This window comes from Struthio camelus, chromosome 2, assembly GCF_040807025.1.
Source record: "Struthio camelus isolate bStrCam1 chromosome 2, bStrCam1.hap1, whole genome shotgun sequence".
NCBI classification, from domain to species: Eukaryota; Metazoa; Chordata; class Aves; order Struthioniformes; family Struthionidae; genus Struthio; species Struthio camelus.
The window spans coordinates 52,890,320-52,917,744 of record NC_090943.1 but is presented as its reverse complement, the minus strand read 5'-3'; the positions used below and the strand labels follow the sequence as shown (position 1 = coordinate 52,917,744).

Below are 27,425 nucleotides of genomic sequence, written 5' to 3'. Positions count from 1 at the left end.
GAATTAAGGCTAGGAAAAATAATAATATTGAGCTTTATACTTTGTCTCACTAGGTAGACAGAATGATTTGAGTTGAATATAAATTGTATATCTGTATGCAGCCCGTGCAATTTTCCTATTTAAGGGCATGCCTCATAGCTTTATAAATGTAAAATGTGATAGGTGAAATATAGTGGTTTTAGTAACACAGTTGTGGGAGAGCTGTGTTACTGATGTTAAAGACGTAGTTGAGCCACATAAATTTTCATAAACAAGTGAAAATAAAGATCTGTAGCACAATTGTTTGTCTGTTTTGCCACGTTACCCTCTTGTTTTTCCTTGTTTCCCTTGGCTGTTTTCTTTTTGGAATTGCAGTTACTATAGAAACAATGACATCATTATATTGGCAGAGCTCAGAAATGTGGCACAGTATGAAGGTATATGGTTTAGGAAATACGGAAAGTGGTGATAATTGCCGTGACTCTTGTATGTGATGTTGGGCTACCTGTATTTTCTCTTGCTCAATGCAAACGGTCAGCACGTGGCCGTGTGACTTCAGCTGTCCTCCGTGATGGCTCATAATTTTAAATATGAAAATGTGTTGATCAGAGAAGTATAGCTGTAAGGCGGTGCAAGCCTGCTACGAAGTGAAGGGCCTCAGCAGGCCGACGCTTGCACTGTTTTCTGAGGTACTCGCATGGGATTTTGAGTTGTAATTAGCTGGTACTTTAGTAACTTGGTGCCCGTGCTCCTGTGACCGAGGAGTTGCGCGTACGCTCAGCTGTGCCGTGCTAGTACAGATGCGGGGCTGTCTTCCTTGGGCGGAAGTAAACTGGGATGCAGTACTTGCGTTCTCTTGCTTCTACCGTTTTGCAGTACCACAGTTTTCCTACCTTTAATACGCCACTTAAAACATTAACCTAAGAATAAAATATGAGCCGGAGTTCAAGTTTTGAGCAGGCTTTCATTATAATTTTCATGCTATCACAAAATACGCTCCAGCATCTGTTGCGTGTATGTATGCTTTAGGAAGGGGGGGAAAAAAAAAAAAAAAGCTGTTTTCTTTCTTTTAAAGTCTCTAATGGCGGAGTGGACCGCCAAATGCTCTGGTCAAGGAGCACCTCTCCTCCGAAAGCCGCCTTGTGCTGTTACTTTTGTCATCCCTTTTCAGATGCCTGCCTACGTGAAGGCCGCTCTGGGGCGAAACAGCGTGGTTCTCGCCCTGCTTCCTGCCCCGAGCGTGCATCGAAAGCTCTGCCACGTCTCTGCCTAGTGCACAATGACACGTTTGTAGATAGGACAGAAGAGTGGCGGGGCGGCGGGGGGGGGGAAGAGGGTTTGTTGTTGTCGCTTTTGTTGTTTTGCCCCGCAGGTCGTGCCGGTGGTCGTGCCGCCGTGGTGGGGGGTGGGGGGTGGGGGGGGGAACACACGCACGGCGCCGCTGTTGCCGCTCGGTGACAAAAGCGACGTCGCGGCCTGGCCGCGGCCGCGCGGAGGCGGCGCCGGGCCGCGCGCCCAGCTGTGCGCGGCCGCGCCGCGCCGCGCCAGCCAATGTCGGCGCGCCGCTTGCCCCTCTCGCAGGGTAATTACGGGAGGGCACTCCCCCCCCCCCCCACCCGCGGGCCACGTGACCGCGGCGCCGGGAGGGAGCGCGGGAGGGGGACGTTCCCCGCGCGGGCGGCGGGGGCGGGACCGGGGCGCGCGTGGGGTGTTGGGGGGGGGGGGCGCGCTTGGCTGCAGCGCCGCCGCCGCTGCTGGGCCGCGGGTGACCGTTGGGGCTGGGCGCTGCGCGGCCCCGACCCCCGCCCCCCGCGAGGCAGGCGGCCGGCCGGCCGGCACCTCCATGGCATGATGGCCGTCGGGGACGGTGAGTGAGGAGGGCCCGCGGGCGGCGTTTGACCGCGTTAAGCGCGTGAAAGTGTTGTGCGTGGCAGGTTGACACCTGAGCCTGATGCGGTCGGCCTCGGCCGGCTTAGCCCGGCCCTCGCGGGGGGCGCCTGCAGCGGTTGGGTTCCCCAGCGGCGGAGCCCGGTGTCTTCAGCCGGCGGTTTTTGTTTTTTGGTTTTTGTTTTTTTTTTTTAATTTTAAACAATGCGTGCGTTTCTGCGAGAGTCTGTAGTCTTGAGTGTTCTAAAACGCTTTCCAGCGTGCGTTTTTATGCTGGCTTTCTGCTTGCCTCTGCCCCGATGTTGCTTATAGTAGTCAGCCCTGTAAGATAAGACTGAATTTGCTCTGCTGCTTGGTGAGCGAGCGCCCGTTAATCTACTACTTTTTGGTGTAGAAATAGCAATTCAGTGTCGGCATGAAATAAGCGGCTGGCTTCTAGGGTGAGAATATTCAATAAATATGCAGAGTGTTACTACGTTTCCTTCACTGTGTGGTATGTTGTTACACAAACCAATGGGAAGTAGGTCAATACAATATGGACCAAGACGGCTGTGTTTTGATTAGAAACCGGATGTACGTTTTGTTTTTATCCTGCCTCCTGGTTTTGCATGGCAGTTGGTTTCTTCTCTGAGCGTAATAACTCGATGACTTTCTCTATATGCATATTCAGAGAAACCTGAGAAGTGTTCCTTTGACTTGCAGCAAGTTTAGCAATGTAGTGGGAGGCCTACGTTTTTCCAAACAGTTCATGTATAATGATAGATAATGCTAAAGATGCTCTTATGAACGTACCTGGAAAATTAAAATCAATCTTTTATCTGAATTTGCTAAAACATCAGTAGTAAGAGTTCTGAAAAAGGCCTCATGGAGAGCATCCTAAAATTTACATTTGTGTCATTTATCTTTTTGATGTATTTGAGGTTGAAAAAGATGATCAGCATGACCAGAGCAGTGAAAATAAGGTTGCACTGTATAGTTCAAACAAAATTCAGGCAGTTTTCTGGTGTTTTGTATTTTTGTTCGTCATCAACAAGATACAAGAAGTCATTGATTTTTATAGAACTGAACATCTAAGTAAGCTCTTTTTCATTAAATTTTTTTGGAATGTTCATATTCATTTTCTGTGAAGCAACACCATTATCCATGGTGTAAACATGGATTGTGGTAAATTGCAGATAAAGGGTGCAAGCTGTAGTATGTTAACAAATAACTGTATTCCTTAGGCAAGGCCATAGAATTTTTGTGGTTCTGTGATGGCTGAAGTTTATAAAGTGAGGGTGGTTGTGGAGCTCTCTTCTGTATAATTTGATTTGTCATTAACAAAGGCACTAAGAACAAAGTACTGTTGAGGCAGTCAGCTGACATTCTGTGTAGGAGCTTTGAACAATAATGCCAGATACAATTAACAGTGTGTAGGATGATTATGTAGCTGTTGGTCTCTCTTAAAATTACTGGTTACCACATTTACAAGGAATTCAGTCTTTTGACGTTGTATTTTGAAATTGTTAGGCAAAACAAGACCTTAAAGAACTATTAAGAAAATTTTTGGACTGTTTTCAGGATTTAAATGTAGATTTAGCCATGACTTTATTTTGCACATATCCTTCTAGTGTGCAATATCCCGTTAAAGCAAATGCTTTAAGTTAGTGATTCCACAGCATGTGAGAAGTGTCTTTTCATGACAAAATGACATTTTATTATGGCCAGTGTGTATATTTAATTTACTGTTTGTGAGAATATACTAACATCATGGAAGACGTTGTGTAGATGCTTCAGAGAACAGAGTTTTTACTTGCTTGTACTTGGTTTGCTCACTTAATAAAACGATACATGTGTTTAGCCTAGATATGTTATAATATCGCATGGAATATATTTGAAAATGTTGTATAGTGGTAAATATTTCAGCATTTAATCTAGAACGCAAGACAGCCTGGCTTATTTTAACTTTTTTGACGGTTTTTCATTTTTCCTGAGCACAAGCAGAAATGTAAATAAAATCTGCTTACATTTGGAATCTTAATCTGATCCCTTTAGTAAAGACTAAGGGGAAGAGCCAAGTTCTGTGTTTATCCTGTGTTAACTGTCTCACAATCTCCAATCTTTTGTTTGAAGAATGTAGGGGGGGTGGAAATAGGATTGTGTTTATAGACCAACAAACAATTGAACTGTTACTTGTGCTGTACTGAATGCACGCCAGCGTGAAAGCATCCAGTATCTTATTTTTTAAGTTATTTCACATATGTCCATGAATGTATGTCTGTGTTTGATCTGCAAGTCTTATTCTGAGGCTGCTGCTCAAACTTAGTCAAGAACCATTCCTGGCTCTGGATTTCTTGCTCCTTGAAGAGGATAACGCATTTCTGCACTTATCCGTTGATAACCAGATTAGTGTGTTTAGAAGGCAGCTAGCATAACTGCAGTGGGCTACATCACACCATACATTCTCTTCATAGTTTGTAATTCAGTGGCTTCCATCAGTACTCTGTCACGTTGTTGTCAATCAGTGCTATGCTACTTTGTTGTTTCATAGGTAAGGCATTGCCGTGCTCCCAGTGGAACAAGGTAATTAGAATAAGGACGAAATTATCTGCGTGAAATAAGGAGGGGGCGTGAAGGGAAGATTAGACACTGATTTTCTTCAGATACACTAAACATGTTGCAGTACCAGACGTGGGCTATTTGAGGGCTATCTAAAAGCATATAATCAGCTTTGTAAGAGGACATATTTGGCACGCATTTGTTGCACTAATATGTTTTGAGTATGCTATTGTGAATCATAAATGAATGAGTTAGATCTACTTCTTTGTTATCAGTGGATTTTTAGTTAAATGCCATCCAATTTAATGAAGACTCATCACTTCAAGCACTTGTCACTTTTCAGAGGATAAAGTATGTGCAACTGATTTATGAGTAGAAAATATCCTTATATCTTACTACATGTGCATGATAAATTATGGCTTTTGTCTACTTTCAAAATATTTCATTAATATATGCATGGTCCTAGAGTACAAGAACAATTATCTTCTATTCCCTGATGGTCTTCTGAGCAGAAGACTGTCTTAAGTCTTTAATCTGATTAGTACTTTCTGTAAAATATGGGTGCTGTACAGCTTTAATATTTTACTTTTGATTAAAAAAAGGTTGGACTTGTTGAAGGTACAGAAGCTCCAGAGATGCTGAGATGGTTTAATTAAAAACAAACAAACAAAAAAAAACCCTTGTAGTGCATTTATAGTTGTGATATATATTTGAGTTTATCTAAGAATAGGTCATTTCCTCTAAAAGGAAGGAGGCCTTTAAACTCACATAATTCTATGAATGATGGTAATGGAACAGTTGCTACACTCGCCCAGATTTTGGACAAGATGTAGCTGTGGTGCTTAGTACCATCCAGAGCTCATTTCCTGAAAAATATTGCAGATAGTAGCAGAAGCTTATTCTGGGGAACAGAAATGCATCACATGTTCCTTCTTGTGTTCTTGTTTAGGCTATCGCCTTTTGGAATTTTATTTTTTGCTGTTTTTCACATAACTGCATCTGCACTGGCACCTTTTCCTCTAATTTCTCCTTGTTCCTCTTCTGTTGCTAGCAGTTGGTAGGTGCATTGATTTAGGAAATGGCTTTACTCACTGGGCCTAAGAGCTGTAGGACAGATATTGTAATGTGGAATTTGATTGCTCTTCTCAATCAAACCAGTGCACAGCTGCTTTCCACTGTAAGGTCATATGATAATCTTGTAGTGATTAAAACATAGGTTCTTAGTAGTGTTTTTTGTCTGTAAGGTACACACACCATTGCTAGCAGCAGTAAAAGTACAGTGGGGCAGTGAAACAACTAAGCAGTAGAGAGAGGGAAGCCAAGGGCTATCTGAAAAGGAACAGTTGCTGCTCAGAGAACAGATGAACCTAGCAATGTTCAGCACAGATTTGAATTTAAAAAAAAAAAATCTTTTCTAGAAAGAAGTATGCAACTCAGAGCATTTCTAGTTTAGAAAACAAAACTATAAACCTGTGAAAAATATATAATTATTTTCTTAAGACCAGCATGGATTCCTGAGTGATAAGTACATTTGATTTTGATAACATACAATGATAGCTAAAAGTAAGTTTTGCTTTCCATATTCTAAATTACATTTTTTAAGTGTTAAGGAATTTTGTAGGGAGTTTTTGTTGTTTGTTTGTTTTTAATTAAACATGGAACACCAGTCCTCTGCCAAGGCTTCCAGGCCTTTAGTTATTCAGGTACCCAGAAGCGTTGGTTGCTTTTGGTGTTTCTGCTGGTTTGAGTGTTTTGCTTTGTTTTTAAGAACATACCCTACATATGAAAAAACCCTTTAATTTAACGTTTCAGTTGATGTAGTTGATATCCTTATTGTTTTAAAACATCTTGGATTATTCTAGAAAATATATGTATATTTTTTAAGCTACATTGTGAAATAAGCATTAGAAGTGCCAAGAGCCCAAGGAGAAATTTAAAATACCATAAGGATTTTCTTTGACAGACAGTGCAGGATTTTTTTTTACGTGTCTAATTGCATATTTACCTTGAAAAGTTGATGTTTCTTTGTTATCTAAGACATATGAGGACTTCTTATTTCCTCTTATTCTTGTATGTTTTTTTTAATAGCACTTTCTATATAGTAATAAATATTGATTAGAAAATAAGCTATAATGGGATCATTTGAACTATCTTCTTTAGAAGTGAAGGTTCTGAGTTTGGGATTGTGTGCATTCTTTCTCATCTTCATCAAAATGTGCTTTTGTAGGGACAGCAGGAAAGAACAAAACTTGCCTTAAAATAACCTTTTACTGCTTTTCAAAACCCACTGTATCTCTAGATTCTTACAAAAAATAATTACAATCTAAAACGAGTTGTACAGATGCTTTAAAAAAAAAATGTAGCGTACAGGCAACAAGATTTTCAGTTACTGTGTTAATACTTCTGTGTAATAGCTTTGCATGTATGTAATTGATATTTAAAAAATCCTGCTGTTAAGCTGAGGAAAAACCCTAAAAACTCTGGATATTATTGATAGTCAGATGGGGGGGAGTATGAGGAGAAGGGATGAAGATACAGAGTTGTTACTGTTAACAGCCTTTACTCTACATTTCTTGTCTTCAAACTGGATGTTTTTGTTTCCATGGGATGTTGGAGCTCCATGACATTCCTGGCCCACCAAAACATTTTTAATATAGATGGATTTATGTTTGTAAAAATATCCCTTTTACCATAGCTTGTTCTATATGTTGAACTGTTAAAATCCTTTGGTCAATAGACCTTTGCTATACGAAAAACTTTGCTATTGAACCTCAAGGTCAAAAGCACTTCTGTGTCGATCATTTGATCTAAAATCTGTTTGCAGGGTTGAGTTGATTTTTGCAAACTATTTGGAAACACTGAAGGAAGTGTGTATTATTCTGAAATTGCACAATGGTCTGATGTCCTTTTCTTAGAGAAGAAAAAGAGAAATGGCAGCTAGTAAAACTGCATAGGAGCATACCAGGCACGCTTCAGATTTTTCTGGATCTCATGGTGTTGGTGGTGTTCATTTTTCCTCCACTTTGAGGAGAATTTATGCAAATAAAACTGAAGATTTTGTCACCGACAGTGAAGTTGCAGCATTGAGACTAAATTAAAGGAGGATAGATTTGCCATAGGTTTCTAACCTCCAATTCTGAGTATGGCAGGTGGAAAACAGGTTGGCCAGTGAGCTCAAAGACCATTAACAACTCTTTTTTTTATTCCCTGCTGTGATATTCCTCTTTTCCTGTTCAGAGGTAAACATTAAATATTTTCTAACTCGTGAACTACAGTTAAAGTAAGTTAAATTTAAGATGTAGAAAAAAATTGTTTTTTATGTCTTGTCTACTATATACTCATATTTGAATTACACTTTTAGCTTCTAGGTGCTGTATTTTATTTGTGAAGGTGCTTTGTTGTTTTACATTTGCAATGTGTATATTAAGTTTAACACACAGGAATTTACCATGTTAAAAAGTAGTGCAAGCATTCAGTAGTAAAATCATTTCTCCAATGAAAAATTAAATCCATCATTGTCAACCTTTAACAGTAAATCACTGTAAACATTTATATTGATATTGCATGATACGTTTCAATTGGTATACGTGATAGCAAAGTGCCATGTGGTATATGACCATGGTCCTTAAATCCACCTCTCTCATCTTTGCTATATTCTTAGTGAGGTATTCCTGATTTGTAGTTTGAAAATCAAATGATTTAAATACTTGGATATGTCTTTTTGTATGAATGAGCTAAGTATTGGAAATACTACAAATGGTTTCTTCCTTGATGGATACCAGTTGTTTGCTTGACTTAACTACAGATACTAAGGAGATGCTCCTTTCTTCTCACAGTTATTTATTTAAGTACATGGATAATTCTAGTCATGTTATTGTAATTTATGCCCAGTAGATTCTAACTCAGAATGCATTTTCATATTAAATATATTTATTTTTAAAATAGATCATTAGATTCACTGAAGAAAATACTAGTGCTACCCCTACTAGAGGGTAGGATGTCTCTGCACAAGCAAAAGAAATTTGTGAAGGTGGAAATAATTAGACAGCTGGAGCCTAGGTAATGAAGACAGTAATGAAACTAGGCATACTGAGCAAAGCCTAGCTGTGAAATTGTGGAGTATCTTAAAGATGAATAACAGAGGTTTATACTTCAAGAAAATATTTGAAGTGGTAGCTTTCTTTTGAGCATGACTTTGGCAGCTGGAGTGAGGTATTATGCCAAAGAGCAGGCCTGTATTCAGGCAGGCTGCAACAGTTAAACCGTAGCTTTGAATATAAATGAGTTGTGTGCATGCCTGTCTGTCTGTCTGTCTCTTTTTTTTTTTTTTTTTTTTTTCTCATAGATTTACTAGGGTTCAAGAAAGTCAAGATTCTCTTCAAGCCATTCTTTTTTGGTTATTGCTATTTTAAAATAATCTAATTCCATTATGATCAGTGGCTGGATAGAGAAACTTCTACAGGAATACTCATGTATTTATTTACCAAAGGTCTTTGACTATTTAAGAAGTTACTGCCCTTCTCAGCTTTCTTTCTAATGTTTCACAGGAGAGTAAAACACCTGTGCTAAAGTGGACTTATTTTGCTTCCTGTTACAACATAGGAGTGTTACCATCAGTTACTGTGTTACAGCTACTGAGTACAACCTGCTATGTCTTTTAAGTTGTCAGAAATTATCCATCTCTGATTTCCTCTGCAAGTAACCTCGGTGTTCTTTTTAGTCTTTTATTTCTTTTCTCCCTCCTCCCTCCTTTTTCCAAAAAGACACATTACCTGGTAACATTTGAGCATAGTGTGTACTGTGGTGTGACCCGAACAGGTTGTGGCTTTTAAGCAATAACATAGTGAAAATCTGAAGGAACAAGAAACAGTAAGTTTGTATTTTTCATTTTGCTATTTGATCATGATTAGGTGGTGGTTTATCAAGAATTCTAGAGACCCTGACTGTCCTTTTTTTTTTTTTTTTATTTTTTCCCCCCTTCCCTTTGTTGATAAAACTATGCTTTGATTAGTAATAAGTTATAGCCTGTCAGTTGTTGAATCAGGAGTTTATTGAATGTGCCTGAGGAAAGATGTAAATGGAGTGAAGTTGATTTCTAAAGTATAGTAGTATTGACAGCATCTTCAGTTTTCAGTTAGTTGCTCTAAGTAACGTTTCGGAAATGCAGAACAAGTGGAAAGCTCGACTGGAAGGTAAATCAAAACTGACTTAAAGGAAATACTTTTTTATAAATGTAATTGGACTATGAAACTCACTACAGATGCTGTAAAGGTCGAATATAGTAAGGTTTGCAGAAACTATCTTGAATTGTAATAGATAATGGTAAAAATTAGAAAATGCCTTGTACTTTGATTTAAAGGCAGTATTTCGGAACTAGAAATTAGGATGAAGCTCTGGTTAAAAGAGAAATTAGCTCTGTTGATTATTTTGGCTTTTTTTAGCTTTGTCTGAAAGGTATGTAAATGCTATCTTCCGGACAGGTTATAGAATTAGATGGATTTTAAGACTAGCTTTTCTAAAACAGACTTAAAACCCCAAGGTTTTGCAGAGATGTCAGAAAAGGTAACACTATTGGTATAGTTGCCAAACAAACTGTTAAAAATTGTCAAAAAACTGTTTTCCGCTGAAGGTAAGGTACGTAACTTCAGCTGAGCAGGTGTTTCTGTTACTTTGCTATTGCCCTTCTAATGAGGAAAGAGAGCCAAAGGAAGAAAATGTAAATAACTATGCTATGTGAAATTTTGAACAATGTTTAAATATGATATTGCTTACTTTTGTTGATTTAAAAAGTAAAACCGTTTATAATTTTATTGGTGATGGAAAAGTTTGTATTAGAGGTTTCAAAATATATATATATAATCAGCTCACATGATTTATAACCGCAAGTGTGGGAAGACAGAGTATCTGCTTTAGACGCTTGCGTAGAACAAAGGTGCAAAATTGTTTTCAATTTGGCCTTTCTCCATTCCCCCCCCCCCCGCCCCACTTTTGTCTGCTGCTGTGATCTTAGCGGTGGTTCAGAGGACAGTTTTCAAGTATTTCCCCTGTCTCTCCCCATTTTGTTGTTTTAGAATGATGTAACAGAGGCATCTAGGGTGACTTTTACTTTTTTATTTTTATTTAATGTGTCCATCTCACCATGACCTAAAAAAGAAAAGAGAAACAAAAAAGTGACAGCAATGAGAAGAAATGAAATATCCAAATGAAAGTTAAGAATATATGGCTTTTTGTTTATTTTGCTGTCTATAGGGTCAGGAAAAATGCTACTGAAATGACGTTATATTTTTCCTGAATTAAATATTTTCTGAACACATTCCTCCTTGGAGCTGTTGAGAATTGGATAAATTACTAGTATCATTAAACAGACCTGGAAGAGCTTTGGAGAATTATTATGGCAAGTAATTTCGTAAATCAGATCTTGTCTCTTCTTTCCTATTTTGTTTTCTTTTGCCTCATTCATTTAGATTCCCATTTCATATATTAAAACAAAAAAAAAAAGTACAGTTGACATGAGCCTCTTTCACTATGCTGTAGCTGATAGATGAAATGCAGGAAAGATGTATTTTGTTTTATAATCTTGTTGGAAAGTTTGAGGAGTGTTATCAGAGAATGACTGCAGATCAAACAGGAATTTGAGATTGGATCAAAAGCACATTTTTAACTGGTAAATACTTGCCTAATTCCTGTAACTGACTGGTCTGGGGTTCCCTATGCTCTTTTTTTTTTGTTTGTTTTTGTTTGTGGTGGTAGTGTTTTTTGTTCAAGACGCTACCTGAAAAACTAGCATGACAAACGTACTTGGCTTCAGAATTGGCTTTTGTATGTTGTATCATTTTGAACACAGTGGTGCTATTTAGCTGCTTTTGTAATTGGTATCTCCTTTCAGTCGCTCTCTTTCGCTCGCTCGCTCACTCTCATTGCTGACATTGCGGTGGAGATGGGAACCTCTTGAGGTAGCAACTTGGGATTTTTCTGGTGAGCATCAGGTATGTTGCACAAGATGATTCAACTGTTCATCAACACTGAATCATAGGTAAAGTTGCCACTGTCAAGAATGCAAAGAGAAACAGAGCAGGTGCCATGAAATAAAGTTAAATCCATTAGTAAATGTTCTCTTGTAACTTTGGTTGCTATACTCGGTCTTCTGCTGAAGAACCATGCTCCAGCCTTGTAGGAAACAGTAGCTGTTGTCCTTGAATAAGGATTTGGGTGCTGGTGGTTCAAGATCCTCTACCTTCTGTGGTACAGGGAGAACATCGAGGGGTTATGCCTTTGTTACCTGTAAAGCATTTTGGGTGCGATTCAACTGCCCGAACACAGGCATCTTGTGCCATTTGAGATGCTGTACACTATCTGTGTTAGTCACACAGAGCAGACAGGTAGGACGCAGGACCTCCAAGAGATCTGTCCCTTTCTGGAGTGTCAGCTGTCAGCCAGACAGGATACCCTGGTCTATCTAAACGGGTTTTAGCTGACTCTGCTTTGGCAACTGAATCCTACCCTTTGTTAAGACAAACAGAATCGCTCTGTAGGGAATGTCTGATGTGTAAGGGATAAAGCGCCCATTGAATAATATGGGACGTTGGCTTGAAGGATGGATTAGAAGGATCAGCTAACCCGATGCATCTGTGGTGCTTGCGGCTTCGTTTTCATGCTTGAGAGAAATTGTTGCAGGCTGCACCAGTTCATCTGGAATTGAGCTAAGATCCTGTCCCAGATGTTCCAAGTAATTGATGCAGTCTGTGTTTGTAAATCACTGGAGATTGGCAGTTGGCATCTCGGTAGGCAGAGGATGTAGGAGTGACTTGGGAAATGTAAGTTCATCTACTTGTTGTTATTTTGCTTAGGCAGAGTTTTGCAGTAGTGTCTTGTCTATGAATAGTTTGTGGTGAAAAAGAGGAACTGTTAGCAACAGTTCAAAAAACGTGTAGTATGTGTTAGCATTACTGGAAAGGAAAATGGATATAGCAAGGGTACATTTTGTTAGAAGTCAAAGTTTAGAAGCAGTTTTGGTAAAATATTATATCCTTTGATTTGACTACTGTAAATCTACTGTAGAATACTGCATGTTGGTATTTAGGACCCTAGTACCGTTAGATATGTTAGATCCTGATACTGGCATAGCCTTTTCTTTGCCTTTAAACTTGGCTTCTGTTCAGTGTTGCTTACATGTGATCCTTCCCCCCCCCCCCCCCCCCCCATAGTGTTACTTAGGGATGTGCATAAGATCAGTTATCTTCTAATTGTTTTTTTCTGAGCAGCACCAGTAGAATACAGATGTTCTATTTCACTACTGTATTTTTTTATCCTCTGTCATTGATTGTAACTTACAAAATGTTAAATATCAAATGTCATGTTAATTTTATGAATGTTAAGACTAACTAAAGGATGGAGTTGTGGTAGCAATAAGCATATCTTCAATTTTCTTTAGCAATAAAATATTTTTCTCTCTAGATAAGAAAAGCTGTAGATTCTTTTATGACCCTGGATACACTTGTAATTACCCTTATTGTTCCATAGATTGTGTAGCAGTTTTTAAAATTGGGGGTGTGAGAATGTTCTTTTAACATCAAGATTGGTTGTAATTACTTGTCCTTTGATATGTCTGAATACCTTTAAAAACAAATATTATGTATTTCTAATCTGGCCTCCGAGAGCTGTGCAACAAGAAAGAAAGGTATCACTGATCTGTTAATGCTTTTAGTTGCTTTTAGTTCAAAAATCTTTGCTGTGGTTCAAAATTTTGGTCTGTGTTTCAATCAGTATTTCTAATTGGACAGCTGTGTCTAGGTTTAACCTTAGAATAATTTTGGTAAGCTCCAGGCTATGAAACTTTGATTAACTCTAGGGCCTGATGTATGTCTTTTTAACTATAGCAAAATTTCAAACATTGTTGTTCTTTGCTATTGACTTCCTGAAATTTCTTTTGTAGAAAAGTGCAGCACCTTATAGGTGTCAAATAACTTGCTGTATACTACCTGCAGAATACTGATCTACCATGCAGATCTTTTTTTCTCTACTGGACAGAAGATAAACCTTGTAATGCTTGGAACTTGAATCTTGCCTTTCTAGCTTTCTAGGAGCACAGATGTGTGGGATTTAACTGAGATTGAGTCTTTCATTAATTGTATGGATTTTGTTTGTTTGTTTGTTTTTAAATATTCTGTATATTGCTAGCAATTTTTGTGGCTTCCTTTGTTCCAGTTTTTGGTAACTTGGAAACTTGTAACTTGTTTTTGGGTAGTGTTTTCTCAGCTGTAAGGTACATTTACAAGTGTCAAATTTAATATGCTGAAAGTGTATGGCCTTTAAAACTATTTTAATATTTTTAAAATTACTTTTAGTTATTTGACTCAAAGCCAATCCAAAATGAAAATGTTTACATTCTTCGGATAGGTTTTACTTGAAAACATCAATTATATTTAGCTGTCATGACTTGTGTTATAGAAATAGATTTCACTTGCAAACTACACAAAACTAACATTTTCATTCTAGTTTGATCCTGACAATACAGCAATCATAACACACTTCTCAACATTCAAAGTCAGCAGCTTCAGCTGTGCTCTGTAGGCTAAATAAAGGCTGCTGTAAACAAGTTCAGCTCAGTTGGCTTTAGTGGAATCGCACCTTGATTATACCCTGTGGAATAACAATTATATTTCAAAGTGGAGTTCTGCGTACTGAAATGGAAATGCTTTTATATTTATAAAAGATTAAAACCAATGTAAAGTGCACACGAGTGAGAACACATGGAAAGCACACAGTAATTGAAGCAAATAATACTTTTTTCATGAACTTTTGTAAATACAGACTTCAGGTTTCAGATTTTCACAGATACTGTTATTCATCTTTCTGAAAATGAAATGTCCCTGAAGATCAACTGAGATTCTGTTGTTAACAAATCCCAGGGAAATGCACATGTAAAGGTACCGTAGGGTGGAGAAAATCTCCAGTTCCTGTAAAAGATGGCACAAAATCTTCCTGCTCTGTTTTATGGACTCCTAACTGTGTTATCACATTGGCCTGAAAAGTTAGGATTAAAATAAGTCCTTTTCATCCATTAATTTCATACATTTATGGGATTATGCAGTAATTTTGGAATACTTCCAGTGACTAGCTCTTCATTTTTTAAAAAATTTTTCGATAGATAAATCATGGCATTGGTGCTTATTAATATCAGTTTTATACGTTGGAATGAGATGTTTATGGTCTCCTCTCTCAAATACTTGTAAATGCATTTTTAAAAAAAACCCAGCTACAATTGATTTTTGAAAGCTAAATTTTTTGTGGACTAGGAAACTAGAAAACTATTTCATACCACAGGTTTTTAATCCAGTGTTGACAGTGTTCCTGGTTTATGAAAAAGTCTAGACTTTAGGCAAAATAATTTGATAGTATTACTCAAACCATTGTTTAATATATTGTCCTAGAATGCGCACAAAATCTCAGGAGCTAAGGAAATGTTTAGTTTTGTGCTTTATTAAAATTCTATTTGAGCATTTTTCAGCTGAGCAGAAACTTCTACAATTCTCTCCTTTGAGTCTTCCTTCATAAGGAATAGTTTGATCAGAAAACTATTAATTTGTATGTGGCCCCTTTAGATCACAAAGCGTACTGTTGTTTGGGATTTTGGGGGGGTGGGTTTTTTCTTAGGAATTTTTTGCACAAATGAACATTAGAAACGCTACCTTTAAAATTGTGCTATAAATAACTTTATTTTTTCAAAGGCTTCTTATGCAGTGTTTGCATATCAAATGCTGCATTATAGTGCTATTGGATAGCAACGTGAAAGTGTAGCCTGTTTCATTAACAAAACTGAAAAAGATGCAGCAGCAAAATATGTTTTTATTAATTTGAAAAGCATATTTTTGTGATAATATATTCATGTGACACTGTTGATCTATTCATGCCATTTAAAAATCTGCCTTAATGCTGTTTTAAAATTACCTGTAACATTATACTCTAGTTATTAACCACTCCTACTTACATTTCTTCTGTGATGTTTAGATTATTAAGCTTCATGTTGTGTTCAGATTCGTGGTTTTCCCTGTTCAAAAATCTTGATGTCTGGTTATATTTTTAAGGCACTAGGAGTGAAAGCAGTAGGAATCTCAATGTATTCTCCCCAGCTCTTTTGCTGCGATAGAGTACTGTTTCCATGGCAACATACAGACTAGGGGGGGGGGGGGGGGCTCGATGCCTTTTCCTGGATTCTGAGAGTTTGCGTATCCAAACACAGTTATTTTTAGTAATGTTCTCTTAAAAATTGGTGTTTGTGAGGGAAGGAAATAATATTGACAAAAATGGTCGATAAACACCTGGATGTTTCTTGTGATTTTTGTTTCCTTTTTAATTCACAAAGATTTGTTAGTGCAACACCCAGCTTTTTGCTACTGCTAGAGAAATTTATTAACTATAACACCGATGTCTGTCATGTTAACTGTGGGGCGGTTTAATGTTTGAAGTTGCTGTAAATGCTGTTGGAAAAATAACCTTGCTTTAACATTTTAATGAAAGCTTCTTTCCTTTGGGAGGCTATGTTATTAAATATAGTTGACATTTTATTGGGAACAAGTTCTGAATAAGCACAGGGAAAATAAAGAGCCACCGTTCCTGAGATGACCAAGGTCTGCAATTAATTTTATTCTATTTATTTATTTTAGAAATGACAGATTTTAGGGAAGGAGATATGCTAAATTGGTCTTTATTACTGTAGCGCAGCTGTGTCTCGGCCTCACCCATTTTATTTATGATAGGAACCACGAGCTGAATTTTTTTTTTTTTATGCTCAAGCTTATAGGTAGAGAAATCTTTCTTCTTGGACTGAATAGCAGTTACAGTCTACTGTTGGAATACAGTGTTTTTTTTTTTTTAAGCTGAATATTTTGTAATGAGGATATTTTAACTAGGCACTAGAGATGAATTTCTTTCTTGATTTTAAAAATGCACAAACCTTGAATTGTAGCAAAGAGGAGTGCAAGCATGAAAGTATTTTCTGCCCGTAATATTTTGTTAATGAAGGATTGAAATTATGGCAAATACCCTGCGTGGGAATGAATTTATTTGCATGAAGAATTTTCACCTTTCCCTCTGGCCGTGGCTCCCACAAGATGATGTCACCTTGCAGCTCATTGGCTGCGTCGGCACCTAGCGCAGGGGAGAGAGAGAAAGATGCCGGCACAAATCTCAGTGGTGGATCTATGGTGCTTGCTAGCAGTTTTTGATAGAATCTTTGATTAGTATTGAGAATTTACTGCGTGTGGCCATGTGAGGTGCTGGGTCCATCCTAGGGTGAGGGGATTTTAGAGCTATCAGAGGAATGAGGCGGCTGATCTGCAAGCGGATCTGTGATTGTAAGTTGCAAAATCTGGGTGGAAGGAAAGAGACAGGGAGTGCTGGTAGACACATTGTGGGAGGATGTGTAGCAGAAAATGCATGCATGAGTAGAAGAAAAGGGAGAAGCGTTTATCTTTGGTAGACTGGAATGACTGCAAATTATATTAAGGGCTTTCCTTTGAGGAAAATATTCAGAAATGGGCAAAAATATTCAATCTGTGCAAAGATATTTCCCCTTTGTGGGGATGAATGTGTAGGATTCATTTTTATGTTTAATTTCACAGTGGCTAATTATGAAGGCAGAGCTCTTATTTTATAAGATCATACAAAGTAAAAAATGTTATTCATTTCTGGTTGTCATTTTATTCCCAGGTCACAGGCAGAGGACAAAATGATTCATATTTTTTTTTTATTTATTCATTTTGTCAATTTCTGTGGAATGTGAAGCAGAATAATTGATTAGAAAATAAATGTGCATCTGTTCTAATAGTTATATATTTATTAATGTATCCCTTTCTAGATAAAAGCTTTGATGATGAAGAGTCGGTGGATGGAAATAGGCCATCATCAGCTGCTTCAGCCTTCAAGGTTCCTGCACCTAAAAAGCCAGGAAATCCTTCAAACAGTGCAAGAAAGCCTGGTTCAGCTGGTGGGCCTAAGGTTGGAGGTAATGTAAAGCTATTCAGGCTGATCGGTGTTTCCAGAAACCTTGCCAGAGCAGGCACAAACCAGAGAACTTTGGAAGGTGATGTTTAATTCATGACTGCAGTATTTTTGCAGAACTGAAAGCTGTAGGGGACCTTGTTTTGTATAATTATTCATAGGTAAAGTATGTGCCAGGTATGTGCCTGTTAGTCTGTCTTTGTGAATGTGAAATCAGCTTATAAAGGCCTCTGGTGTTGTAAAACAGAACGTCTGGAGATAGCAATTGTATTGGTGAAATGAAGAGGTGACTCGTTGATGGAATCCACAAATCATGTACTGTATTAAAATTGATCTATTGTGAAATTCCTTAGTAGATCTGTAGAGGTAAATTTTGTACTGTAGATCTGTACCTTTTCACATGGCTAGTAAGGACTAGTCATCAACCGTATACCTCAGAGGTATGTATTAGACCAGAATGACTTCCGTTACTCCTTAAACTGTCAGAGGATTGTGAAATTAGTTGTCAAAGATAAAAACAAGGGCCAAAACCCTTTCCAGGATTTTTTCATATAGTAGGCTTTAAAGCAGTATAAAGATGATGCTTACTAATTATAACCTTTGAATGGGGAAATCTATGTTCATATTCGTAGACTTACAGCGTCTTGGTTCGTTCCAGCTATAAAATTAAGATCCAATCAGAAATGTTATCAACTGTTTACTGCTGAAGTGACAGCTTTTTTTGATGGTTCTTGTGCATACTCAGAAAAATATATAATTAAGTGGAATTATACCATGCCTTAGGTATGGCATTTTTATTAATAATTGATTCTTTCAATTTGGGATTTTTGTCAGAGTAATTTTTTCATGAGCCTACTCATGTAACGTTCTCTTATGTGAACTGCATAGAAAATAGGAAATTTGAACTAACATGTACATGCCAGATGAGATGCATCAGGCATTTGCATGTCAGTAAGATATAACTAATGTTTTGATTATTTTGATAATGTATTGCTTCTCTAATGTGATTTTTCAGACTTCCTAATAAATTGAAAAGATACCCATAGGGTGGCATCAACACTGCCATGATACAGCTCATGCTTGATATCAGTATTTGTCAGGAAGTACCACCTAAAAGAATTTGTAAGGGCAGTTACTTATTTCTTGAAATTGATTCTTAGTATTTTTTTTTATTATTATTATTTATTTGTGGAGCTCCTTTAACTTGAAGTGTGAGCATCACTATACAGTATAAGAATAGCTGATGTGTTGTTAATAGTATTTTTTTAAGTATAAATATTTGTTTATGTAAAAGTGTTGTTTACATACTGACTTTTACAAGCTCTGCAGTAAAAATATGGAAATAGGGAAGGAGGGAGGGGAAATAACAGAATAAATACTGAACTGTTGTATCGGTTTATCTAAAAAATTCAGTAGTTAAGGAGATACTTAAATTTAAAAATTATCTTTTCTTCCTTTTCCTATATGGTGAAACTTAAAAAATAAAATGAAGTCATGCAGAGAATAAGGGCAAGGTAGAGCTATTTCACAAAATCTAAGCGTGCTACCAATATAGTGCTTTCGTCGTTCCTCGTCTTATACCTTCTCCTTTCAGCTCTGGAGAATATACAGAGAAATGTTCATGTGTGCATCTGTCTTCCCTCTTTTTATTCTGTTAGCATGCCTATTGCCAGAATTTTGAAAATTTAGATGTTTGGCTGGCTAATCTGTGCAATGTTGACCACATTTTTCTCTGAATGGTTATCCGTACATACGTCTACAGAGTGTTTGTACATACTGCTCAGGTACTTGACCGAGAAGGAGTTTTGCCTTAATATTTTATAGCAAATATGTAATCCCTTATGCCCTTCACGCAAGGGGTCTAGGAGGTAGAAATGTGATTTCCAGCCTTCTAGTTGTTCTCAACCACTTCTCTACGCTTCTCTACTTTTTTCTCTTGCTGTTTACCAAGAAACGTTTTTTTCAGGCCCAGTAGTCTGCCTAATGTACAGATTTTTTTCCACTACGTATAACTATATTCTTCCTAGCTTAATTAGTTGATATTTTTCGTATCAAGCTTTCTTTTCTTGGGCTGACCCTCAGACTTTTTTAGCATTTTCCATATGACAGCATTGCTCAGCAAGGCTTGTTATCTGTTTTTCTTTTTAGTAGCCACAGTTTTTACTTTGTTTTACTGGTACTGCACGTTAGAAAAACACTTTCAGTGTTTTTTCCCATCACCATTCTTTGCTTTCCAGTAATTGAACTAGTTTGTCCAGTAACAAGCTTGCTTAACGGATGGAGATGTTACATGTCTGTATTATCTAAGTGGGCCTCACATTTCTGTGCAGCATTTACAAATCCTGCATCTCCCAGTCTTATAAGGAGCATGAGGGTAGGTGCCAAGTATGTTTCTTAAGCCAGCTGAGTCAGTCTTTTCCTGAAGACAGGAGTTTCCCATGACATTATCCAGACTAGCCCCATATCCTAGCTGACAGCAGTCATGTTAGAGAAATGTATGTGAGCAGGGGGTGTGAATAAAGCACACTTGTTACAGGACAGAACGCTGAGTTCAAAGACGACCTCTGTGGAGTGAAGCTCCACACAGCCATAGGCCGTGGTTCTCCAGAGTGAAGCCCCACTCCGCAGAGAACCATGCTCTGTGGCTCTTTGAGGAGTCCACTTAGGGCATCTTACTCTACTCATCTTGAGGCTTTGTGGCTCTGTGGAACAAACCTTGATGACCACTCATGTCCGCTTTCTGCTGTGGAGGTGCTAAAGGATGCCTGAGACTTCTCCAGCCTCAACATTACCACCTTTATGGAACAGATATGTAGTTCTGGAAGTTGTCTATTCTTGCTGATTTATTAAAGCTTTGTCACATCCTGTAGCTCCAACTCCTTCTGGCCTCCACAGCATTTCAAGGTTGTCGTCAATGGAAACGTCATCTCTTCACCTTTCTTTCATAATCACGGGCTACAGGTGCTTCAGGCTCATAGCTGTTTACTTTCTGGTTCTGTCATCTGTGGAATCTGCTTATTTAAGTTTTTTACGACTCCTTTTTGTATATGTATGTACATATACATACTAAAAAGTTGCAGTTCAGCCTTGGAGGAGGAAGCAGCAGCAGTTCCTGCAACTGTGTTGCTTTTCTTTCATTCTTTTCACAAAAATCTTAAAAGGCATCTCAGTGACCCACAGCTGACGCAGTCCTTCACTGCGTTTTTTTCTGTTTAGGCTTCTGTGACTAAGGAGAACTTTTGATGCAGGTGGAAATTGTGTTGAGCATAGGCTGAGATTACTGCAAGTCCCATCTGTTTAAACTGATTCCAGAGATCCTTTACATATAGTACTGATTTAGAAAGATGTATTTTCCTGTTAGCTGTAGATGGCAATAAAGAAAATTCAACTTTTTTCTGGTTTCAGAAGGGAGTATTTCTTGAGACTAAGAAAATCAAACCTGTTAGTCATGCTGCCTTCTTTTTTTATGTTGTTACCTGCTATGATTTTATGCCACAGACACATGCGTGCTTGACTCTTCGTTATAAACTTTATAGAGATGTTTCTTAAATAAGAAACGGATTATTCCATTACTGATCAGGTGTTCTGTTTGAATGAAAGAACCAACATGCAGAAAGAGATTTTTCACTGTGACAGTCACTTTCTATATAGAATAGGAAATGCACTTTGGCATTAGAAATGCAAAATGGTTGTTCAGGGAGCCAAGTGAAACAGATACTTACATTATCAATAGCAATGCCCTAGTCAGGATGGAATTCTATCTCTTTGTGCTAGAAGTGATTGTGCAAGATCTTTTCCCATCCACAAATGGGATAGGAGAGCTTGTAGAATTGGTGCATTTGCTAGCTTGTGTGCTTGGGTCTGCAGAATATGGATTGCTAGAAGAATATCAGAGCAGGCTACCACAGCAGGTTGGTTACTGCCTCGAGAGCGTGAAATCCAGGAGTTTTTCTCATCTGCTTTTATTGCTTGGAGACACTGACCTCTTTTGATGAATAAGAAGTGATGGATTTTCAGCTTAATAATGCAGTGTTTTATCTGGCATATTTCTTATTCCCTGGTCAATGCGTTTCTATGAGTTAGTCCTTCACCAGGAAATGCAATATTCTGCATAGCTAATTTGCTGATTTTTGGCATGTTTTTATTCAGCTAGTCATTCTAATGGCAGAGCTTCTGGAATACTCCTTAGCTCTAAGACCTCCTTATTGAAAATACACACAGTTTATATGTTCTGCCTTTCAAGAAATGGGTATTCATTGACTCTTGGCAGTATGACAAGCAGGTTTTTCATTGTAAAAGACATCATAATTGACAGTAGAGAAACGCTCTTAACCTGAGCGTGTTAGCCAAATGAACTATATTCTTGTCCCTGTGCTGTTAAAGATATCTTACAGGGCTATGGCAGGTTCCCTTGCCAGCGTGAACTCCCTGTTCCAAGACTTCTAGGAAATTGTTCTCGTTGTGCTCATTCAAAAGCATAACGTAGTCTAGTTGTTAGCAGGAAACTTCAATCTATACCTCAACAAGATGACTGGCCTCTGTACTTTTCCCCCAAAATGTCAGACTAGGTCAATATTTTTTAAAATGGATTTAATGCAGGAATAGCGGCACTTCATAGAGCCTTGTGGTATTTGGAAGGAAAGCTTGCTAATGAAACCCAGTCATGACGAAAGTTTGTATTAACTTTCTGGTATATGAGAACCTCTGCAGGGTAGGAGCATCATTGTTAGTGTTGTAATTTAGATCAATAAGCTGGACTTTCTTCAGCTGTCTTCAGCAGGAGGATACTGCGTGAAGTGTTTTTATCTATGGTGTGTTGGCCTACTAGCCTTATTGTACGTTGCTTACTGCTTAGCACAAGTAATGTTGTTACACCTTTTGAAAAAATGTACGTAGCTTTAAGATGAGTCATCTGGCAGCAAACCAGGAAAGGGGATGTTAACTTAAATGTCAGAATTATGGTAAGTGCTGTTTAAAAAGGTATTTTGGAGTAAGACTGTGTAGTTGATGCCAAGCACGAAGAATATGAAGTGAAACCCCAAGGACATTGGGTTTTGTTATATTCTGTGAAAAACGTGTATGCAAAAAGATTAATTTTTTCAACTTTAACTTTTTGGTGGTGTTTCCTGCTTTTCTTAAACTATTCAAAGGATCTAGTCCTCAGTGAAGACTGTTACTATGTCAGTTTAAAGTTTGATGCTGGCATTATTTGAAATAGCCCTACATTTCAGAATAGTCTTAACTCTAAATGTTTAAAAAAAAAAAAAAACCAAAGACTCCCAAAGTTTGAGATTTCACAGGAACAACATTGAGGATATTTCTGTTTAGGTAGAAATAAAGTAACTGGAAAACTTTGGGTGAACTAAGTGCATAGCTCTGGAGAAGAGTGCTATGAGAACCAAAATAACAGAGTATGCATTCTTAACTATAGAAACACATTCTTAAGTGTAAGAAGCTATTCCCAACTCTAAGAAATTTAAGTGAGGTTGCAGATATATCTGCAATCTATTTTTTTTTCATTCTCAAGAATAGTAATACAGTAGCCTTTACTGAAAAGCATTAGAATGGAACTAATTTTCTTCTTTAGGCTGTTTTATATCAGAAAAAAATTGCAAAGTGTTTAGAGGCTTTTGTTTGTGATAAATTAGATGGAAAGGTTATGCATTAAAAAAAAGGTGGTACTGAAAAATGGATACTTGCCTTCTGAAATCTTAACCGGGTTATGTTAACCTCCAACTTGCAATTAAAACTGCATACTGTAGTTTAGAAACATTTTTGTTAAAATGGCTTCAATAATTGTGGAACTGTAAATACGAACTGTTAGTGAATGGTCTTGAAGCAGGGGAAATGCCTTACTTTGGTGTATTGATCATCTTCGGACTCATAAAGACAGTACTGTGTTGACTTTCAACAAGAAAAAGCTTCCCACTATTCAATTTTTTTTAACTGAGTGCCGCAGTAAATAAGGAATACTGATTTTGTTAATGCTGTGTGATAGTCTTTTCTCTATTACTTGTGCTTTCATTAAGTGGTTTTTGAAGTGCTGTATTTGTCATGTAAAATAAACACGGAATTTTTTTGTGTGCTTCTATATTGGCCTTTCATAAGACGTAAAAGTGCTCTGAGATAATCGTGTTCAGAAAAGTATTACTGACGTTCCTATGGCAGTTGCTTCTCTTTGTGGCTTGCAGGTTGTTCTGAGTTTCAAGGATTTTTCTTCAAGATACCAGCTGAAATCAGCATTTTTGTCTTTCTGACCACCCTTTGAGATCAGTCTTGGGTATCAGAGACTAAATCAGAGGAGTTTTTACAGAATGCCTTTTTGCTTCCTTGCCCCCACAGTGAATATAAACTAACTTCCTTCCTGATAGATACTTGCCCATGGAATTGCTGGGTTGCAAAGTAGTAGAACCAGCAACAATTTTAGCAGCGTGGGCAGTTCTTGTAGATCCAGTATTTTAGTCAACTAGAACAAAGTGTGCAATCATGAAGCATTGCCATGCTAACCTGAGCCAGAATTCAAGGAAGTAGGAGGACTTGCAGCTTTTCAGATTCTCCTGGAGTTGTTCTTTTTTCCTTTTGTTCTTTGCTCCCATGAACTGGACTTTAGGAGAAGGTTTCCTCACACCTGATCTTTGTTCTGTTCTCCTTGGTTGTTATAAGTTCCTATCCAGTTACTGGGGTGTCCATTGCCTGTAACAGTTTTTTTCCCTTTGTGAATAGTTTCAACAAGTGAATGAGGAGGTGAGTTTCAATCAGGAAACTGAAGTGAATGTATGTATTTATAACTACAGTTACTCTCCCCATTTTCTGTGTATGTCATCCTAGAACAGTTGGCAGATAGTTCATAATTACTTTTACTTCATTTTGCACTGATTTCTGGAAGCTTCAATTGGACTGTAGGATTTATGATGGTATAAGCATAATGCTGTGTCTGATAGTCCTCTTCCAAAAGCTTGTAGTCTTAGAAGGCAGCTTACAAAGGGATAACATAGGAGGGGAAGAACAATAGAGTAGTGACTAGGAAGTCTAGAGGTGCAAGCTTACCACAGTGTATAACCTTCTCTTGACACCCTCATCCCATCCTCTGCGTTGTGGTACCACACAGCCTAGCAGCGGTCACAGTAGTACCAGGTAGTGATGAGTATAAGGAAGACAGCCGAGACCTCGTTTAATTTGCTAATGTTCAATAGTTATTTGCCAAGCAGTAAGAAGGAGAGACAGTTCAGTAAGAAGGAGAGGCAATTTCTTTATGTCCTCCTATGACTAAATTCAAAAGGAGAAAGGGGAAGGAAGGAGAAGGACGCTGGGCTGAAATCAGCTGACTCTGCTGCTTTGAGTCCCTGTGGACTGTGGCTTTGTTGCAGAGTAAGCAAAGATAGGCGTTCCAAAACAGCCCTGCATTGCTGCTGTTGAAGAGAAGCTGCTTCGCTCCTGCAGACTCTTTACAGACCAAGAACACTCTACTTTGTTAGCACTCCTTGCTGTAGTTGAGTTGCAGAAAATGTAGGCTGCCCACAGAGAAACAGCTGTGGTTCCTCTTCGTATGGCAGGATAGAGAAAGAGTGTATTTAAAAATATATATAATTTTTTGGACAATTGTAGGTGGTCTCAAATAGAGAAGCAGGAAACATAGAAGCATGAGATTCAACCTATATTTATAATTTGAGTGGAGAAGTTGGCGCAAATTATCACTTGCAGCAGGGGTGCAAGTACCACTTGTAACAAATAAAAAGTTAAAATAATAGAACAACCATACCTTAAAAATCAAATCTCTTGACCTTCTATGTTGTTCTCCTAGTTTCTTTCTAGAGGTGAAAGATAAAAATGAAACACTGCATCCAAGAACTTTAATTGCAGAGTTTGAGATGAAAGGCGTTATTGGTTCTAATAGTTCTCTAGTATCAGTTTAAATTGTTTCAGGAAAGAATGTAAGGTTGAAGAGAAATGACAGCCATAATGAAAATATCATTTTTCTAAAACCATTACAGCAAAGCAAAACCCCTGAACATCTCCAGTACACCAACCTAGTCTATTTTAAATCATAAATGACGATTTAAATGAACTGTTTGTGTTCCTGGATCTCAGTAATTTCTGTAATGTAAAATAATTAGTGCTATCTTACTTATTTAGGTGCAATACTGGGAACAGATTAAAGTAAAATGTAAATATTAGGTTATTTTAAAATAGGTATTAAAAACTGAAGGCTGATGTTTTCACATGCTGTGTGTTAACGTAAATTTTAAACTCACTTGTTGATTTCAGGTAAACTGCACAAATGAAAAAGGATCTCTAACACAGTTCTCTAAAAAAAAATTCTTACAAGTTTTTATAGAAATTGGCTGTTGAATGGAGAAAAGGAAATATGTTAGTGCTTTGAAGAAAGATTACTGTGTGAGCTTATGATTCAGTAGAAACAGATATTAATTGTGAGACAGACCTAAAGGAAACCAAGTGTCTGTATTCTTTTTGCTCGTGGCACTACTTTTTTTTTCCTCCAAATCCAGTATTTAGTCTTAGGAATGCTGGCCAAACCTCATACTGGGTATAGCATTATTAATTTCCTGCTTGTCTAGGTGTGTATTCTGAGTGCTCCTCAGACACTTGTGAAATGATCTCCATAGTGTGTCTGTGAAAACAAGAGGTAGTAACATCCATGTTTTACTTCTGTGAAAATGAGCTATATTGGTCACTGAGGCTAAAATTGATGGAACTGAGTATTCGGTATTAGGAATCGACTTCAGATAACACTAAATCTTATAATGAATTTAATATTTTGTAGTCTGTGTGTTCAAATCACAATTCCAAAGGAATCTTGAGGCTCCAGAACAGCTCCAGATTTTAAAGTTTATATGCTAGCGCAGTGATCTTCAGTCTGTTCAGTCCTAACTTCAGTTCAAGTAACAATTATTTTATGCTTCCTCTTAGTAAGAGCCTGGGTCAAGGAGTATATGTGTCCTTCACACTGTATTTGCTCCTGACTAATGCGGTGCACCTCAAGTACTGAGATGTACTGTCCTAATGTACCTTGCCCCCACCTTCTTTCCTATGAGCATAACTCACTCCTCCTTTCTTCTTATTCTTCCTGCTCCTGATCTTTTCTGGAGTGATTGCATGGAGAGTTCTGCTTAACATCTCAGTCCTGAGACGCGGCGTGCTCAGGCATTACATGGAAACTTCTGTTCATGCGCAGTCTGTTCAGCATGCAGGACAAATGTGTGAATGAAGCAGCCTCACTACAGGTGGAAGCTCTGGAGAATTTCTCTAACCGTGTCAGCCAAATTTCTAATGCAGGCACACACACACGCACACACAACTCTTACCAAATTAAATTTTTTATACGCGAAAGTAGGAGGATACTAAAGCATCTAAATATAATGGTTATAAGAATTTTTGTAACAAGAGAAACCAGTGTATTTTTGAATGTTTGTCCTCAGAAATAACGCTCTGTTTTAGCTTTAAAAAAAAAAAACCCTAAATATAAAATCAGCCTTAAGTAGATATCTGGTAAATATCAGAACTTTGACAGATGATTATGTCAAAGTTAAAAGCAGTTGAAAAGGGTTATAGGAAAAATGTTAGTGTAATAACTTGTAGATGTTAGTAGTGTTGATAGTAAATTCACAGAGAGTAAAACTGGAGTGGCAAAGTAGAGAAATTTGAAGAAATTTACAGATATTTTGCTATTTTGTTTGGCTTCAATTTGTGCTGTTTTCAGTTTGAATGACTCTTCCAGGAGCAATGACTGTTGGCTTTGGAGGGGTTGAGGTGGACAGGTTGCTTCAGTAGGAGTGTCAGCCACCGGGACTGCTTTTGACCAAATTCATCTGTTGTGTGTGGTTTTTTTTTTTTTTTTTTTTTTTTAACTCAGCGTTCTGTTGAGGGCTTTTCTGCTCAGTAAAGTCTCTTGGTTATAACTTGGGTTGTCTTCTAAACTGATCTAAAAAAGTATGAAGGCTTTGTAGGGTAAGTTTCTATGCAGAAATGGTCTATTTGGGTTAGTGTTACATCTGTTGTAATAT

The 27,425-nt window shown here is 37.8% G+C and overlaps 1 protein-coding gene across 33 annotated transcripts in view; it reads left to right on the top strand.

Moving 5' to 3' along the window:
* Positions 1–27,425, top strand: part of CLASP2 (cytoplasmic linker associated protein 2) — a 150,644-nt gene that overhangs the window by 39,302 nt on the left and 83,917 nt on the right. For 23 of the 33 annotated variants that reach the window (XM_068935735.1, XM_009679741.2, XM_068935737.1 and 20 more), the window contains one exon: positions 17,261–17,407. In XM_068935735.1, the coding sequence (XP_068791836.1) occupies positions 17,261–17,407 (147 nt within the window). Of the gene's footprint in view, positions 1–1,713; positions 1,847–16,562; positions 16,758–17,260; positions 17,408–27,425 lie in introns of those variants that run through there. The other 10 variants (XM_068935758.1, XM_068935762.1, XM_068935761.1 and 7 more) reach the window with 4 other exon arrangements.